General features: G+C 41.4%; 1 protein-coding gene across 1 annotated transcript in view; it reads left to right on the plus strand.

Moving 5' to 3' along the window:
* atxn10 (ataxin 10) overlaps positions 1-4046 on the plus strand; it is a 224048-nt gene extending 220002 nt beyond the window's left edge. Inside the window, exon 10 of the mRNA XM_067999739.1 lies at positions 2016-4046. Coding sequence (XP_067855840.1) covers positions 2016-2216 — 201 coding nt within the window. The 3' untranslated portion in view covers positions 2217-4046. The remainder of the gene's footprint in view (positions 1-2015) is intronic.
* Positions 4047-19637: the final 15591 nt, after the last annotated feature.

Consider the following 19637-nt stretch of genomic DNA (forward strand, 5'->3'; position numbering starts at 1 on the left):
TTGTATTTTTAAATCACAGCTTTTAGGGTTGACATTTTTTCAGTTAAAGAACTTAATTACCTTCAGCTGCAACTGCTACCTATCTCTTGAAGCCCTGGGGGAGTAATACACCCTTGCTGCCACATGTATGATAAATTGTCTGAGAACCTATTACTGTATTGGTCTCTCCTCTTCTTACCTGTAACCCACTGCGTATTTTAAGAACAGGCTCTGTCATTTTTAATACACTGAAAATGTTGGGCATTTTTTGCCTTCTCTGCTGGGAGTGGTTGGTTGCACCTGACAGAAGTGCAAGCTATGAAACATTTATCAGAAATAAAAAGAAAAACACTGAATTAAAGCACAATATGGCAGAAATACACAGCATGACCGTCCACTTCTGTAAAGACAAAACCAAATTTAATGTTTCAGGTGTGGATCTTTGATCAGGACTGCAAGCTAAAAGATGAAACCTTTACAAAGATGGTTCAAGAGTAGAACTGTATTTTATACTCTCCTGAAAAGCTGTTTCTCTCATTTTGTGCATTCACAATGTACTCATTTGCCCATGTTTGAGATGGTTTACCTTGGGAATGAGGTTTGTTCATGATGTAGCTTGTTAAGGTTGTTTCATGGAAGTGATCCCATTCTCCTTGAGCAGAGCACTGCAAAATAATAAAACTGGTTAGTGCAGCACATGGGAAATTCCACCTGGATGCACAGCACTCGACATGTATGTACACCACTGAGATCATGTGACAGTGTAGTTTATTTCTGACATTGTACAGCATCTGCTGCTGGTGGCTTATTGCCAACTGACTCTCATCTGAACAGAATTGGTTGTCTTCAGGCAAGCTGTCCCTGACAGAATCCTAACCCAAAGCAAGTCTGCACACATTAGGGGAACCAGCTTAGCAGTTAGTACTGTCCTGATCCTAAACCAGAGATATATTTACACTACAGAAGAAGCAGGCCCCAGCCGCCTGTGGTACGATTGTGAGCCAGTCACAAATGAGAGTGTTTAAATTAGCATGGTTTTTTTTAAGATTCATTTGAAAAATTATTTTTTTTTATCTTGTGCTTCCATCCTCCTTAATCAGGAAGGCGAGGCAGTCCCAAACTACAGGTGTATTTACAGATGCATTCATTGTCATTCTGCATACTTGGAGACCCTTTGTTTACCCAGATACATTAAAGCTGTTAAGCTGTCCTGCTTAAGAGAAGGCTGTGTGCAAAGGTCAGTTAAGACAGATTTGAGGTGTAGTATCAAAGGTGACCGTGAATACTCTAGCTTCTAGTTAATTGTAACCATCCGACCACACTGTCTGTCTCCTTCAATGTACTTAACTTTTTATTTTCCAATGAAATCAACTTAACCAATTTCTACACTGACTCAACTGTGAACAAAGTTGATCACTTCTAACAGGGTTGAACCAAGTTCAGCATGACTCCCTCAATTGTTTCAACATGGTGGAACAGCTCAGCAGACATAACCTCAGAGCACTGAACTCCCAAATGGGCAACTCAAATTCAAATCCCACTCTTGACTGATATCAGCATCTGGGGTGTTTTTCACCAGAATTGGTTGCCCACTTGGGAAGAAAATGAAAGATGGCAAAGGAGATCCTGCTGCACTAAATAAACAGCAACAAACACCACCTGTGAACAGGGCCACCACTCTATCAATGAAGTGGGGATAGATACAGGAAACTGACTTCTTCGGAAGGAGGAGAGAGACATTAGAGAAAATTGTGTGAAAGAACCAAAAGGATTTGCACGTTGCTTTTGTAACTTCATATCAATTTGGTTAGTCTTCAATGACGCTCGAGAAATTCTGGATCATATGCAGTTGCTGCTGTGCATGTGGGTTTTTTCCTTTTATAGTGGGGCCTCTTGTTTTGTCTCTTCCCCCCCCCCCCCCCTCCCTCAACTTCTAAAGTAATTTGATGGGCCTTTCTGACCTCCAGGAGTAACCTCTGGAACTGAAGACATTCTCTGCATCTTTAATTATATGTTTGTTTTGCTCCTCTAACCAGGCTGGGCATCTTACCTTTGTGGGAATTGACTTACACTGCCCTGTATCAACTGATAACCCTGGGACCCTTGTGATCGAAACCAGATATTCATACCTTTCACACATGTATTGCTTCAATCTCTCCAAAGATGGACTGAGCAAACACTTGGTGAGATCAGGCTTGATACAAATTGATAAGCTGCTTTATTTCACAGTAAGATGAATGTACAGTATGGTAGTTCTCACTTAATGCAAACGGAACAATTTATCCTTGTGTAATGATACAATATAAAGACCGCACCATGCTTCCCAACATCAGTGGGTTGTCTCGTTTGACATAAACAGGATGTCTTCTAACTCTTTTTCCAGCATCTCTGGTCTCTTAATCTTGGCAAAACTCCTCACAGCTTTTGTTTCTGCAAACCTGTCTGCCTTCGCATCCTTTCTGTTTCAAAAAGCATCTCCACAGCCTGTGTCCCAGCTTCTATCTTGTATCTTTCTGATAACAGCCAAAAAGGGATCAAAGACTTTCCAATACAATGGGTGTGAGGTGTTTTTCAATTGCCGCAGAAGGCTAACAAATTGCATATGTACATCTAGGTGGAAACCACTTCAAAGTTAGCGCATTAATGTGTTAACTGCCATTATCCCAGCCCTTTTTTTAAAACGTGCCTGAATACACTATACACTTTGAAAAACCCAAACTCCTTTTTTGCTCCCAAATCCTTTCTGTGGAAAATTGATTTTAAAATTCCAAAACATGACTCTATGATTGGTGATGTACTTCAGAGAGTACCAATGCTATATCACCAGTTCTTCTGATGCCATTAAGAGGAAGGTGGGGGATTCCATAGATGAAAAGACAAAGAACCTCATGTAAAGCTATTGTTGAGGGACACTATTTCAGTCCTATATGTGAGTGAAAGGTCGCATTTGGTTTTTTTATACTGAAGAATAGATGTATCTCTAAACTAAGGTATTCTGCTCGGTTGCCTGTGCTGCTGTTCATCCGTTATTTTTAATAAACACATTCTACAGTTTATAGCCTGAACCACAGTCTAATCATGTTTATTCTGCTACTTTCTGAAGTCTAGGAGACCACAAGTGGGCTTGTGACATATCCAGCAAGCTGAATACAGTGAGCAGTGTTTGTGTACGACCCCGGACTCATGACATTACCAGATATTGGGCATAAAAGGCAAGGGCTCACTTACAGGATTGGTCGTTGGCACTGAGCATGAGAGAAATATCTGAGTAAAAACCTAAAAATGTAACAGCGAGGTGTTTTTGTCTGTGTTTTCCCCCCCAAACTTCATTAGTATGCTTTCTCATAAGTTAGCAAATAAGACTTTTAATTAATGCTTATTATGTAGTCACATTTGATTTGGGTACATATCCTTTTATTGTTCTTGCTGGCTGAGCTTCTGAACTGTAAAAATAGAGAGGAAAGGGGGAAAAAGTTTCTCACCGTGATTAGTTCTCACAATTTCTACTTGCTCCACTCAGTCTTTCCAAAACATTGACAAAACTCATTTCCAGCTAATTAATTCGAGAGATGTAGAAGAATGGAAGGCCATACCTCTTCATTTCAGGTGCCCTTGGTTCTTTTATTCATTCCCTCTGCTGTGGAATGTGTTAGCGAATTAGCTGGGAGAAATAAATTGTATGCCCTTAACCCTTCCCAGTCCTTTTTTTTTGTCTGAGGTACTGCTTCTTTTCCAGCTGTTAGCGGTCTCTGACCATTCACGCACTGAAGTTCAGCCATGCAGTTATCTAGACATCGATGCAGAATATATACTGGACCTATGAGACTTTTTTTTAAAATCCATTTTGGGTCCTTGCCTGTAACAGTAATACTTCTCTATAACACACTCTCTGATATACGGCAATCTTCAATGCAACTTACTCTCATACAGAAAGCATACAAACAAAACACATTTCCAATAACATGATCCTGACCATAAGGCTGATTTACAGCATCCTTTTACATATGGCACGCTGACTTCTAACATAATGTGTTGTTTATGGCTCTTATACTAATAAGCAATTTATAGAAACATTTAAAATAGCACACATTTACATTTAGTTCCAAAAAACAATTTTGTGCAGAGGCTCCAGTTGGGAGTATTCAACACTCATATATAGTGTATATACGTATGACATCGGCATGGTGTCTAAAAATAAATAATTTACTAAAAAATATGCTGTCGTGGTTGAGCCTTATTTTCTGTTCTGCACATATTGCCTTCCGTTTATTGTCACTAAACCTTCCTTTCTAGCAAATACTCGATAGAGTACTAGATTGTTATTAAGTCTTTTGTTGTTGGTCATTTTACTTTTCCAGCTATAATTTTATGAAAAGCTCATTCATAGCCTGTGAACTGTACTCTTTACATTAAAAAAACTGCTTCACACTTTCACTCTGTCTCAACCAAAATAAATTCCTCGTCAGCCATCATCATCAAGCAGTGTTTCTTGTGTCATTCAGTCATGATTTGTTGGATGCTGCAGTCAAGGGGAATCTCCCAACCCCTTCCCTTTCTCTTTCCCCCCACCCCCCCGCTTTCAGATCAGACACTTCTACACCTCATTGCTTGTCCAGCCAGTAGTAATATACACAGCACAAATAGGTATAATCCATATAATAAAACAGCAAATGAAAGGGTTTTGTGGGAAAACAAAGAGTAATGTGCTTTGGTTTTTAAATGGGAAAATGTAGGGCTTTCAGATTGAAAACATGCTGATTACTGTATTGTAAGTGGCTTTTGATTCTGCTGGTCGGATTAATCCTCCTGAAAAGTCCAGAACACAACAGCAGCCCTGTCCTCCACTACTGCAGATTCAACCTCCAAGAGACTTGTTCTACATGCTAGCGGATTAAATTGGTCCCACTCAGCGTTTTGAGAAGAAGAAGAAAAAAACCTTTGCCTCGTTGAATTTGTAAGACCGAAGACCAGTCAACCCTAGCCTTGTGACTGTCCTACTGCTTTCTTGGCTGAAATGGTAAGTTCATGATTTGTTGTGCAAAACAATGTGAGGCTCTGAACAGAGCTTCCAACTGTTGCTTGTTCTCTTTCTCCCCCACCAGCCCCCCCCCCCCCCCCCCACAACACACATACACAAAGCAACTGGTGAGTGAGATTTTCAGAGCAATGCTATGGTTTGTTGCAGACAAGTTGTACTCTTCCTTTGAATGTGGTAGAGTCTCATAGTTGGTTCAGATACTAATTTAAATCATCTGTGGTTTGGTTTGCAGATGGTCTGGTAGAAACAAGTTAGTTTTGAAAACAAACAAACAGATAAACTGGAAAGAACATGCTTTTAATAACATGTTAAATATGGAGAGGAAGCTCAAACTTACTTCATCTGTTACATTTCCAAGAGAGTTTGGGTAGTAGGGAACTGGGATACTGTAGGATTAGACTCCATGATTCCTTGTATTTTGGGGGGGAAAAAACTTCAATTTTCTTTTGCAAAAAACAATTTAATTTATTTTTTTAACTCCCAACCCCCTGCCTGGCATCCTAACGAGGGCTGCTGTCTTTGCATTATTTCAGAGAACAAGACAGAGAAACATGATGCTTGTTCACTAAGCTCTTAGCATTCCATGCTGCTCATTACTTTCCGTCAGTTGTGGTGGCACAACTTGGCATTCAGATAATCCCCACAACTTGGGGTTCAGACATTTGCCCTTCACAACTCCCTCTGACCCCGCAATGGGCTTCTGCTTTGTTAAATGCTCTTAGTCATGTTTTAACCTAAATGCATCTCTGTGTGAGATATCCTGCACTGTGTATGAGAACCATTACCTGCAGTGGGGTGCATTCAGTTGGAAGTCAACAAATGTTTATAACATAATTTAAAACAACTGCTCACAGAGATGCTTTTGAACCCATTGTGAAGTCAGTTGACAGAAGCCGGCCACAAAAGTAGAAAAAAAAAGCGTACATTAATACAGATGTACTGCATTAGACTGTTCACTGACCGCACTGTGAAATATTTGCTGCACATTGATTGTTCACAGGAACATCGTCTTGGCAAAAGCAGACATATAAGGAAAAATTTTCAGGGCTACTGAGGGGGGAGGGGGGGGACTAATTGGATCACTCTTTCAAAGAGCCGGCCAGGCATAGTGGGCCGAATGGCTTCCTTTTTGTGCTGTAAGATTCTATATAGTTCATATTTGTTTTTAGTGCAGTAATAATACATGGAGCGGGAAGAATATATTGAGGATTCAATTTGTGCAGATGTACAGCATGCTCTTAAGCATATAAGTTTTTCTGCAATCTTTCCATGTAGTTAAGAGTTCAGTAAATGCATAATATTCCCAAATTATGTACTGAAAAATACAATATTGTATTGCATAGCCTACTATACGGTGCGGTTATTGTTCATGCCGTTAGCCCTGAACTGCTGTTATATCCTATATCATTTCTGCACTATTCTAATCTTCCTGCAGAGTAGCCGCACTCAGAAACTAAGTGATCGTGGATGAGAGTACCAGAAGTCAGGAATAATGGTTGAAAGATTGGGCTCCGATGGTGGAACCGAGATTGGGGGCAGGTGAACAGTAGAGAGACAAGCAATTATTGGGAGTCAGGAACAGAGGATGCAGATTGGCACACGTGACTGGAGAGGATTTTTGAAACTGGGTGAGGTGAAGCCATGGAAGAGGAAAAGTGAGGGTCTTGAAGTTGATTTGCTGGGACACGGTGATAATGGAGCTGGCTGAAAACAGCTGATAAATGTGTGAGACTTTGTGCAGGAAAGGACTTGGCTAGCAGAGTTTTGAAATAACAAAACTTTGTGAAGGTTGGAGGCAGAAGCTACAAGAAGTTATGACTTACCTAGAACTTGCGGACAGCCAGGCGGTCGAATCATAGAGCCCAGGAACCAATGGTGGCACAGACATAGACTTGGGTGTTATTGGGTGTACTACTGGAAAGTGACTTCGTGCTTGTGGACAAAGTTACAGAGGGGTAGCAGGTTGATAATGAATAGGAGGAATAGAGGTGAAACCAGGGGCGTACCAGGTTGTGCAGGCATAGGAGAGAATTCTGTTTGAGGAGATGCCAGGACTGCACTGGGCAATATAGAAATGGAACCACGAGAGAGCACAGTTGTGGAATTGACGGTAGAGGAAAGCTGGTGGAGGAGAATGGAATGGCCAACAGTGCTGAAGCACAGAGAGGTTGTGGAAGATGAGGAGCAACAGTAAGCCAATGTTATCGGAGATTGATGTTTAGCATCGGCAACCAACATACTTGTTAGAAACCGTATGAGCAAGAGTTGTGAAGCCTACACAGTGAGTTCAGCAAGAAGGAACTAGACCAGGGGAAAGACAAGAGAATAGCAGGCAGATCATTGGGTAGAAAGAGGTAAGAAGGGTTCAGGTAAATCAGAGAAAGGAGTGCCGAGAAAAGAAAAAACACATTTCCAATGAAAGAGTGACTGCACTCAGAGAGTGGAGAATATCTGGAAATGTGCGAATAGGAAAACAATGTAAATAAGTAGCTGGGCATGTAAGAGAGAGAGAGCAGCATTTGGGGAAACCTACAGTCCACAAATGAAATATTGAGAAGAGAAAATGCAACCGATGTACAAGTCGGCAGCACGACTTGAGGTAGATCACCTGCATGGGTGAACAGAAGGGGGAATTTAAGCTTTGGAAACTAAACTTGCATATACTTAAGTGACCGAATACTCTGACCAATGTAACTAATGAGCATTAACACTGACAATCCTCTCTTTAACACCACGCCAACTTGGCTTGTGAATATCATTTAAAAGAAGTGATTTGGTACTTGGTGTCCAAAGCATACACAAATGACCTGGCCTGAAATAGACAAGACCCATTATTGCTGTCCAAGGTTCTGATCTGTCTAAAATTAAGAAGTGCATAGTTTGAATGAAACCATGCACTGTAGGTGTTAATACATGCAATACCTTGATAATACAGACTTATTTGATGTGATATTAAAATGGAGCACAATGATTTCAACATGTAATGTCGGAGGTGGCTTAGTGCCACTGGCATCGCTGTCATGACAGGAAGCGATACCAGAGATTGCTAGCTTGGGCTCACAGACCTGAAGGAGCAGAAATCCTTAGTAATGGGGGGAAAGGGGAAGAGCTTCTTTTCAAACAAAGTAAAATTGCTAACACCTATTTAATTTTGAAACTGATGTTTTTAGTTTCAGAAAGCAAATAGTGAATGATGTACAGTTAACTTATTCAGGCAATCACGTGTATGCTACAGAATGACATTATTATCTGTTAATAAATTATTACCCATTACACAAGAAACAGTCAGAATGCCAGGTGAAAAAAAAGCTATTCAGAAAATGTAAGAGAATCATCCATTTAAAAAAACTCTAAGCTACTTACCCAATCACTGCAAGGGGTGACCAGGAAAATTGAACAAGTACATCACTATCACCTTAATTATCATTAGACCAGATATAAATGTGTGTGTGTGTGTGTCTATATATTTGTGATGTATACATGCATTAACAGCTCTCCCTTGGCATTGCTCACAGTGAGTTGGACAATGCGTGTTTTATAACTATAGGAGTGTTAATGCCATGTGTAGGATAACATCAGGGCCACTGATTCAGTGACAGAATAAGTCAAATTCCATTTTTATTAAATGGTGTTCTGAGATATTTCCTGGTGCTTTGGGATTGAATTGCATGACTTGGTCCAATATTCTGTGAAAGCTGTAAATGAGTGGCCTTATTAAATAGTTCTTCACCTCTGTCTTTAATTTTTTAAGCTGACAATACACAAAAAGATGGTGTGCACGATGTACCAATTGGAGCAAGTTAGCAATATTGGATAGGGGATTAAGTTTAGCTGCACTGGGGACAATCCAACATTTTGGTTACTTTTTAGATAGTCCTCAGCATTTGCAGTGGGGTTCCTGGGATTTGGCACCATGGGGGAGGGAAACTAGCAATTGGCAGAACTGTGATGATAAACCCATGGTTTAGCAGAATTGGGGGTGAAATATGGGGTTTGGTTTACTGAACAGTGAGGGGAGGGGCAGGGTATGGGCCTGACAGCACTGGGGTTGGGGAATTGTCCCACGTCTGGTAGCCCTGCTTCATAACTTTCTAAGATAGCGCTGCAAACATTACATTTGGTGTTTTGAGATTCGCTCCTGCAAGTGTAGTATATACGTATGACAACTCGACAAGCAGATTAGAACTCAATGCCTACATACCGTACAAATCAACGCACTAAGCACAAATTAAAGCCACAAATCAGCAATTTGAAAAAGTTTCCAATCAAAAATGGGCAACCATCAACAAGTACAAATAGCAATTAGCACAACATAAACCAGTGAGATCACTAAGTACTTTTTTCAAAATTCTTTCAGCCATTATCTTGACCCCTCACTGTAACCATAAATATGTTACTGGAAATAACATTTTAAGCACAATAAACATGAAATTAACATTTACAACATCATTAATCTTACCTATACAATTATATTTTCTGCTTTTGAAATGTATCCATTGGAAGCATAACACCGTCTCAGAAGCCTGCAGCTTACCTTTGCAGCGTCTCCAGGGATATTTAATTGTATTGGTGGGCTTTCAGGTACATTCTTGTCCTTAGTTCTGTAACCTATTGTGCATATACGACTACCAGCATATGCACACGGTTGCCAATTCTGGTTGAATGTATTCTTGGAGGTTTCATTACATGACCTCTTACCTCCAATCACCCTGTCCAGTCAAACAGCTTTTATTCCCATCTCCAATATTTTTATCACTAATAAACAAAAGTCTTAAAAGAAAATAAGTTTTTTTTTAATGCCTGTATGATTTTTCTCCTGGGTTACTTGCAACAGTGACCAGGAGATTAACCTTTAGTTCCTGGAGAGGGTTGGCAACCATATCTATGAATGATTGTGGCCTTTTTTTCATGTTTTTAAATCTGTGGTGGGCTTTCATGCCCATTTTCCCTTGGCCCTGCAATCTATCATGTATACATGGCTGCTGGTTTTGCAATCTGTGCATGTGTTTTCCTACACATTGTTTTTCATTGGCATTTTTCCTTTTATTAATGGCTCAATTTTTCCCTCAGTCCTTAACATGATCTCCATGCATAACAGGCAGCTCCACAGTCTGCACATGCATGGCTGAGGCCTATTTTTTTTTTAACTTTCCTTGTTTAATATTTTTAGCTTTAGAATTCCTTCATTGTATTATTCTCTATACTTCTTCAACATGATTGTGAATCCATGGCTCTCAACTCAACAATCTGTTAACCAATTAGGCCCTTTTTGGGATTTGTTATTTTTCTTTACTTTTTTTCTGTCCATTTTTTGTGCTAATTTTTCTTTTTTTTTCCCTCCCATCCTTTAGTCTATATTTCTAGCATATAAAATCTGATGCCTCACATTACATAGCTTGTAGTATTGCTAAGATGCCACATCAAAGGCTACTACACAAAATAAGAGCTCATGGTGTAGCGGGTAACATATTAGCATGGATAAAGGATAGGTTAGCTAACAGGAAACAGAGAGTAGGCAAAAATGGGTCATTTTCAGGTTGGCTAGATGTAATGAGTGGAATGCCTCACGGATCAGTGCTTGGGCCTCAACTATTTACAATCTATATCAATGACTTGGATGAAGGTACCAAATGTATAGTTGCTAAATTTGCTGATGACACAAAGGTAGGTAGGAAAGTAAGTTGTGAAGAGGACATAAGGAGTCTGCAAACTGATATAGATAGGTTATGTGAGTGGGCAAAAAATTGGCAGATGGAGTATAATGTGGGAAAATGTGAACTTGTCCACTTTGGCAGGAGAAATAGAAAAGCAATATATTATTTAAATGGCGAGGGATTGCAGAACTCTGAGGTACAAAGGGATTTGGGTGTCCTAGTACATAAATCACAAAAAGTTAGTATGGTGGTATAGCAAGTGATTGGGAAGGCAAATGGAATGTTGTCATTTATTGCAAGGGGAATGGAATATAAAAGTAGAGATGTTTTGCTATAGTTGTACAGGGCATTGGTGAGACCACATCTAGAATACTGTGTGCAGTTTTGGTCTCCTTATTTAAGAAAGGACATAATTGCTTTGGAGGCAGTTCAGAGAAGGTTCATTCGACTGATTGCTGGGATGAGGGGGTTATCTTATGAGGAAAGGATGGACAAGTTGGGCCTGTATTAATTGGAGTTTAGAAGAATGAGAGGTGATCTTATTGAAACATATAAGATCCTGAGGGGATTTGAATGGGTAGATGCTGAGAGGATGTTTCCTCTTGTGGGAGAGACTAGAACTAGGGGTCACAGTTTAAAAATAAGGGGTCTCCCATTTAAGACGGAGATGTGGAGACATTTTTTCTGAGAGTTGTGAGTCTGTGGAACTCCCTTCCCCAGAGAGCAGTGGAGGCAGGTTCATTGAATATTTTTAAGGCTGAGTTAGATAGATTCCTGATTAACAAGGGAGTCAAAGGTTATAGTCGGTAGATGGGAAAGTAGGGTTGAGGTCGCAATCAGATCAGCAACGATCTTATCAAATGGCAGAGCAGGCTCGAGGGGCCGAAAGGCCTACTCCTCTTAATTCCTATGTTCGTAAATGCCAGGTACCTATCTTCAACCTGATACATCTTATTGTATATCTTAAGCCTTAGAAAAAGGTGAGGTTAAAAATTCACTGCCAAAGTAAAGGAACAAGTAAAAATCAAGGCCACTGATTAACAGGTTTCAAGGAAAACAAGACAAAATCTGGTATTTGTGAGCTAGCGCCAGAAAAAATAACCAACAAAAGCTGCCTGAAAGTAAAAGTCCAACTGTACTCCAGGGAAGGAATCTTACCACCTGTGCCCATTCTGGCTGCATATATTTCCAGTCCCACGCTATATGGTTGACTCTTAATGCTCTCTGAAGTGGCCTAGCAAGCCACCCAGTTGTACCAACAATCGCTATTCAAGAAGGTCCGCCACCACCTTCTCATTGCAACTAAGCATGGTTAATAAATGTGCCTTTGCCAGCCATTCACACAGCATGTTAGGACTTGTTTTCCTTTCTCCACTACTGTGTGTTGATAGAAAATTGCAGTGAATGTCATCAGAATTTGTGTGCTTTTTTGTATAAAACATTGAAACAAAGTGAAGCATGAACTCCAAATTTTCTAAGCTTAAAAGTCATTTTAGGATACTTTATTAAATTAATTGTTCACCAACCTCCCCTCTTCCCATCCCCCGCCCCCTACCCCCTGGAAACAGGGAAGTGGAGAATTAGGGAAAACCAATAGTTTTTACGCTGTTCCAATGTGGGCATTGATACGTCAAATCAAAATAGTCCTTTCCCACTAGGTAGGCAATCACGTTCATTTTATCAGCAAATGTCTGGCCTGTCTGGTGGGTTTTGATTGTTTTTAATGCCTGACTTGCATATCAAACAGCGTGGCTCCAAGAACAGTCCCTGTGTGTCTGACTAGCATTTGCAAGGTTTTTAACATTTCAAAGGCATGAAGGAATTGCTTATGCAATTAACTTGTGAGTACATTTAACTTACTAACCCAGACAGTCCCCATAGAAGTGCAGATATCCCTAGACAGAATGTGTGCATTGTCTTTCATCTCTCATACAAAGGAACTCTTCTTAAGAATGCAGCTAATTGATGTCACCTTTTTATAATTTATAATATTTTGCCCTTCTACAGCTGCAAATGAAAAAATATAAAATGCAGAAATTTAATTAATTGAAGCAAGAAGGAAATATGCTTCTATCACAGTAACACTAAGTACTGTTGCAGAAATATTTGGTTTAAGAAAAAAGGAAAGATGCTGATTAATTTCTTTTCTCAAGTCTTATATATGTTTTAGCCCTCATTCTAAACACATGGACATTAAAGGTAAAGAGGTGCTTCCTCATGTTAAAAGCAAAAATCTATTTATTTATATAACTGGTTTGTAAGAAGAACAAATTTATTTATCTCCTAGTAGATAAAGATAACGTCATTTATTTTCTAGGAAGCAATCAAAAATGTTTATTATACTTTCACTGAGGAAATCTCAAACAAATTTCTTTCTAAATCCTTTCATTGGAAGTGTGCAGCCCTCACGTCTATACCCAGCAGTCACTTTGTAACATCATAATCTATGATTTAAGCTGCTTTTTACATTAGCAGTAGGGAATGGAGGAAGGAATAACCCAAAGCACAATTCAACAAACAACAAGCAGAAGTCACTGAAGGGCCTTCAAACTTTACATTAAGTAAATCTCATGACAGTCATCCATACATCATAAGAAAGAAAGAACTTTCACGAGCTCAGGACTTCCCAAAGTGCTTTACAGCCAATGAAATACTTTTGAAATGTAGTCACTGTTGTAACGTAGGAAATGCGGCAGCCAATTTGCGCACAGCAAGGTCCCACAAACAGCAATGTGATAATGACCAGATAATCTATTTAGGTGTTGGTTGAGGGATGAATATTGGCCAGGACACCGGGCTCTTCTTCGAAATAGTGCCATGGGATCTTTTACATCCACCTGAGAGAGCAGACGGGGCCTCGGTTTAATGTCTCATCTGAAAGATGGCACCTCCGACAGTGCAGCACTCCGTCAGTACTGCAGTGAAGTGCCAGCCTGGATTATGTGCTCAAGTCCCTGAGTGGGACCTGAACCCGCAACCTTCTGACTCAGAGATGAGAGTGCTACCAACTGAGCTACAGGTGGCACTAAGAACAGGAATTGAGGAAACACATGGCACTTCGGCTGGCAAATTGTGATAAATGCATAGTGTGTACAAAATCTACATTTGCCAGTTTCATCGGAGCTTGTGCCCAGTTGCCCACTTCTTTTCAAGTAGTGTATATTTGGCTAATAGGTCAACAAACTCTTGCTTGTCAAGCTTGTAGATTTTTATTTTCTTGATTGAATGAGTAGTGATATACAACTGGGTAGTCTTCAGATGCTTGTTTTGGAGCCGTGGATGGCACTTTTAATGAGCAATATGTAACCCAGCAATAAGCAAAGTACCTGGGACATTGTGACTTGCTGCTGCCCAAATGACGTACAAATGCCTTATAAATGGTGAACTGACGTCATCAAACTGAATCCATGAAGTCTATGATTAACTGGAGGGGGGTATCATGGTGCCTGGGATTGGGAAAGCAGTGGCCATGTTAATTACTTTCAAGTCCAAGCCATGTTGTGATGTAGAAGTTAAATAGCCAAATATGAAAGAATTTGTATGAAGCTGACTCATCGTTAAATACGTTCGCTTAATTTTCCTTTGTGGACTCACATAAACCGAAGTGACTTCATCTGCTTCTCTTTTATTATGCTGCTCTTGCGTTTGATGTCAAGTTCCCACACTGAAAATATACAAGCTTAGAGGGTAAGGAAAGACTGAGGTTTGTGCAATCCACATCTGCTGAATGATTTTTTTTATTAAAAACATGGCCCCAGCTGGAGTTTTGCTGTCTTAATACTTCTAACTTCATTTCGCAATGAGTTTGTGGCTCAGAATTCTGAATGTGTTTGTGCTCGCTACGTTATGGTTTCTACTTAAGCTATTATGATGACTACAGAACAGGTGCATGCTTTATATGGAGCCTTATTTTGTGGCTCCCACTGAAGTTTCTGCCCTTATGAACTCCCCTTTGCTTTTCCTTCCCCCTCAATTTTTTTTTATGAATGATAGCTTTTCACCACCATGGGAACATTGCACGGGAAGCACTGCTGGTGGGGAACAGTCAAATCCCCATCAACCTTTTGAAAAGAATACATTTGCTTCAGGTACAGCTTATAGTTAATGTATTTTATTTCTTACTAAACATTGCGACAAATTTTCTTTTACATCAGCCCTCTTTCTAATTGTTTTCCATTCACAAGATTATTTCTTTTAATCTGATTTCTATCTAAACATGGCGCGCACACACACACACAAACACACACACACACACACACACACACACACACACAACTAAAAAAAATCTTGAGACTTGCTTTGCAGTTTCCTGAGTGAGTTTTATTTGTGAGAACACCGAGCTGGATGGGAGCAACAGCTCCAAGTGCCAGCAGTCGATTTAATAGGTTTAACCATCACCGAAGGGGGCCTGCTGATTTATGCAAGGTGCTGAGCTATTAGTCCTCAAAGAAAGCAAGAACAAGAGCTGCAGGGAGAACACTGCAATGGAATAATGTCCTCAGTCTAGTTAACATCACAGTTGATGGAAATAATGCTTAAACCTTATTTGAAATATTCAGTGGGTAACAGCTGGAAAGCACATTCATTTCTGGATTTTTTCCTTCCCTTTTCTCTTTTTTTGGCCCAAGTCTGTTGTTCTTTGACTCGGATTACCACAAGTGTCCTCTTCAGGGAGTTCAGTCTCCTTACTGGTAACAGAAGAGTGGTACTTAAGGCCTGACATGCAGATGAAACTGGCAAGACATCATCAGTGTATCTGTGTGAAAAGTAAACAAATGCACTGCTCCCAGCCAAACCACCACAACACTGTGCATGAGCTGAGGACACTGTGAAAACCAAAAAATTGCAATTAATCTCCTGCCATATTCCAGTGACTGTGTTCATGTTAAATATTGATGCTGGTAAACTGTAATCAAATAGGGTCCAAGTACTGAGGGTGAGCTCGAACAGATACATCTGACTACTTAGAGCATCGATGTGGAGATGCCGGTGATGGACTGGGGTTGACAATTGTAAACAATTTTACAACACCAAGTTATAGTCCAGCAATTTTATTTTAAATTCACAAGCTTTCGGAGGCTACCTCCTTCCTCAGGTGAACGATGTGGATCCACATCGTTCACCTGAGGAAGGAGGTAGCCTCCGAAAGCTTGTGAATTTAAAATAAAATTGCTGGACTATAACTTGGTGTTGTAAAATTGTTTACAATTACTTAGAGCATCAGATAATTGCAAGACAGTGTTATATTCAGATACCTTTGGAACTGAACTAAGTTAATTACTTAGAAGAATGAAATTGCTTGATCCACAAATAAATATATTCAAAATTTCTCATTTGGTCTGCTGGTCACATTTTCCCCCTTCAATGCCACTCATCATTTCCTGACCAGAAAGGACACTGCAATATTGGGAGCTGTGTGAGAGCAGCATGGATCAATTGAGCGGTTGTCCTCCCCACGTTTATTTTCCCACCCTTAGCATTCAGTTTGACAGGGGAGGTTAAACCTCACCATATGGTAACATCTCACCACTAATACTGCTTTAAATTGTCCCATGTGCAGTGCACATGTCCTGAACCTGCCTGGTTTGGTGGATTCATTTCTTTTGCATAGCCCTGACATGCCTCGGGTATAGGCCTGTATCTTGGCAGGGGCCTGCGTCTGGAACGAGGATGGAAAGCCAGACGTCCAGTCTCTCTACACCTCCATCCCCCACAAGGATGGCCTGCAGGCCCTCCGCTTCTTCCTTGAACGGAGGCACAACCAGTCCTCACTTTTGACTCCACTCACTTCCTCCAAATAAAAGGTGCCACTATGGGAACCTGTATGGGTCCCAGCTCTGCCTGTCTTTTTGTGGGATACATGGAACATTGCTTGTTCCAGTCCTACTCGGGTCCCCTCCCTCACCTCTTTTTCCGGTACATTGATGACTGTATCGGTGGCGCTTCCTGCTCTCGCCCCGAACTGCAAAATTTCATCAACTTTGCTTCCAATTTCCACCCTTCCCTCCCTCACCTTCACATGGTCCATCTCTGACTCTTCTTCCCTTCCTCGACTTCTGTATCTCCATTTCTGGGGCTAGGCTGTCATCCAATATCTATTATGAGCCCACCAACTCCCACAGCTACCTTGATTACACTTCCTCCCACCCCCGCTTCCTGTAAGGACTCTATTCCCTTCTCCGTCTCCATCGCACCTGTTCTGATGATGCCACTTTCCACATCAGTGCTTCTGATATATCTTCCTTTTGCCTTAACCGAGGATTCCCCACCACTGTAGTTGACGGGGCCCTCAACCATGTCCATCCCATTGCCCATACTTCTGCCCTCATCCCTTTCCCTCCATCCCAGAACCATGATTGGGTCACCCTTGTTCTCGCTTTCCAACCCACCAGTCTCCACATTCAACGTATCATCCTCCACCATTTCCTCCACCTCCAGCACGATCCCACCACCAAACACATCTTCCCCTCCCCTTTCAGCATTCCGAAGGGACCGCTCCCTCTGACACCCTGATCCACTCTTCCACCGCCCTCCCCCCCCCCACCCCCCCACCCCACACCCGCCCTCCTCCCCACATCACCTTCTCGTGTGAGCGCAGGAGATCCAACACCTGCCCTTTCACCTTCGCCCTTCCCACTGTCCAGGGACGTAAACACTCCTACCAGTTAAACAGTGATTTACTTGTACTACTTTCAATTTAGTATACTGTATTCGCTGCTCACAATGCGGCCTCCTCTACATTGGGGAGACCAAATGCAGATTTGGTAATCACTTTGCTGACCACCTCCACTCAGTCCACAAGCGTGACCCTGACCTGCCGGTCGCTTGCCATTTTAATTCCCTTTCCCACTCCTACTCTGACCTCTCTGTCCTCGGCCACTTATGCTGTTCCAATGAAGCTCAACGTAAGCTCGAGGAACAGCACCTCATCTTCTGTTTAGGCACTTTACAACCTTCCAGACTCCATGTTGATTTCAATAACTTCACATCATAACCACTGCTCCCCATTTTTTTCAGACAGCAAGTGCTGGTAATGGTTCTGCTGTTGCCATTTACAACTCCTCTAGGCCCATCTTTTGTTTCTTTACTTGTCCTATTACCACCCTCCTTGCCTTGCACCATCATTCCTTTGTCATTTAATCACTCCTGCCCTCCACCCTATCAGAGACCCTCCCATTTGTTGTTTTCTCTCCTCCCCTTCCTCCCCTCCTTTCCCTGGCTCTGTACTTGCTTAAAAACCATTTAATCTTCCATTTCTGACGAAGGATCATCGTCCTGAAATGTTAACTCTGTTTCTTTCTCCACAGATACTGCCTGACTTGCTGAGTATTTCCAGCATTTTCTATTTTTATTTCAGATCTCCAGCATCCACGGTATTTTGCTTTTGATGGAAAGCCAGCCATTGTTGCTGGCCTGAGAGGGAGGTCCCAGTAATAGCCATTGACTTATCCACAAGTAGCAGACAGGTAGAAGGCTGTCTGCTACTTGTGGATAAGTCAATGGCTATTGACTTATCCAATGGACTCCTGTGGTTTTAAAAAAAGATAATTTATCGTTTTGGACGTTCTTCACCTTGTTCTCCTGATTCTCTCAGACCCTCCAATCTGACAGGAGACCAAGCACAAGGACTTGTGACAGCTTCTTGTGGCACTCCTGCATTTGGGTGGCTTTCTGCCAAGCCTCCAGGAAAATGAGGCAGAAGGGCTGGCAATGCTCTTTGCACCTCATTTACATGCCTGCCTTTTGCCTGTGCATCTTGTAGACACTGGAGTCTGACCCTCCTTGGGGGAGGCCCTGAAAATCCTGCAGCAACATACAGGGGGTGAAGACCCGGTGTCACACCTCAGCCATTCTTCCCTCTCCTTTGTGCCTGGTTGCTGAGCATTCTGCAGGTACATTGGAGAGGAATATTGGGGCCACAATTAGCTCCTTTTCTCTCCCTGCACCCCACAAAAAAATCTGTATGAAATCTAGAATAACTATCTGTGAAATAACATGTCATTAATGACAGCAAGGACCCTTCCTTTTCTCTGTCTAGTCAATAGAGTTTGCTATTTAAGTTTTAATTTGCATTTGAGTTCACAGCAGCATTCCACCATGATAAACCTAAAGTAAATGGGTTGACTATGGCTGGAACTAAAACAATGGATAGTTATTGGGGGCCAAGCTACATCCTTTATTAAAATGAAGTCCTTAATTCTGTCTGGTGGCAATTCTAATTCAGAAAGTGTTAAAATCAGGGGAAATAACCCAAATGATGAGAGGAAGGCGCGTAGCCTGCAAGCGTGAAACATAAGTGGGTTAGGCAGTGTTCCGCCAATGTCAGTAATCGCTCTTTATGTTAGCAACACTTGCACCATTTGTGTGGCAGTTCAAGTACAGATTCCTGAGTTTGTAGTGGCTGCTGCCACTGCTACAGAGGAGGGTGGGTGAAAGCACAGTGTGTACTCAGGGACTGCTTGTGTTACAGGTGTATTCTCATCTGATGCAACAATCAGCTCTTTCCAATCTGGAGAAAAGGGAATGGATGTGAGATCTACACTGCAGTAAGCACAAGGATGTGAGGTGGTCTCCCAAAGTTTACTAAAGTTGAGATTGGGCTGGGATGATGAAAACCACAGCAAGATACCTGCCCAAAAGTGCAACATGACATGGAGGGAGTAATTCAGCTGTTTTCATATAATCATTTGAAGATGGTTACACATTTGGTGTAACAATAAGAACAGGATGATTTATATGTGGTAACATAAGGCTCTCTGAATGGCTCAGCGAGTCTATCCAGACAACCATACAGACCAGGAGGTCCCAAGTTCTATTCCCAGCCCCTGCTGAGCGAGTTGATGTCAGCCAGGGCATTGATAGGGGTGCTACAACTGACCTCAATGCTATTGGATCAGGGTCCCTTCTGATCATTGTCCAGCAGCTCCTGCTAGAAGTGAACGTGTGGACATTGGGTGAGGACAGGA

The sequence above is a fragment of the Heptranchias perlo genome, chromosome 18 (genome assembly GCF_035084215.1).
Source record: "Heptranchias perlo isolate sHepPer1 chromosome 18, sHepPer1.hap1, whole genome shotgun sequence".
NCBI lineage: Eukaryota > Metazoa > Chordata > Chondrichthyes > Hexanchiformes > Hexanchidae > Heptranchias > Heptranchias perlo.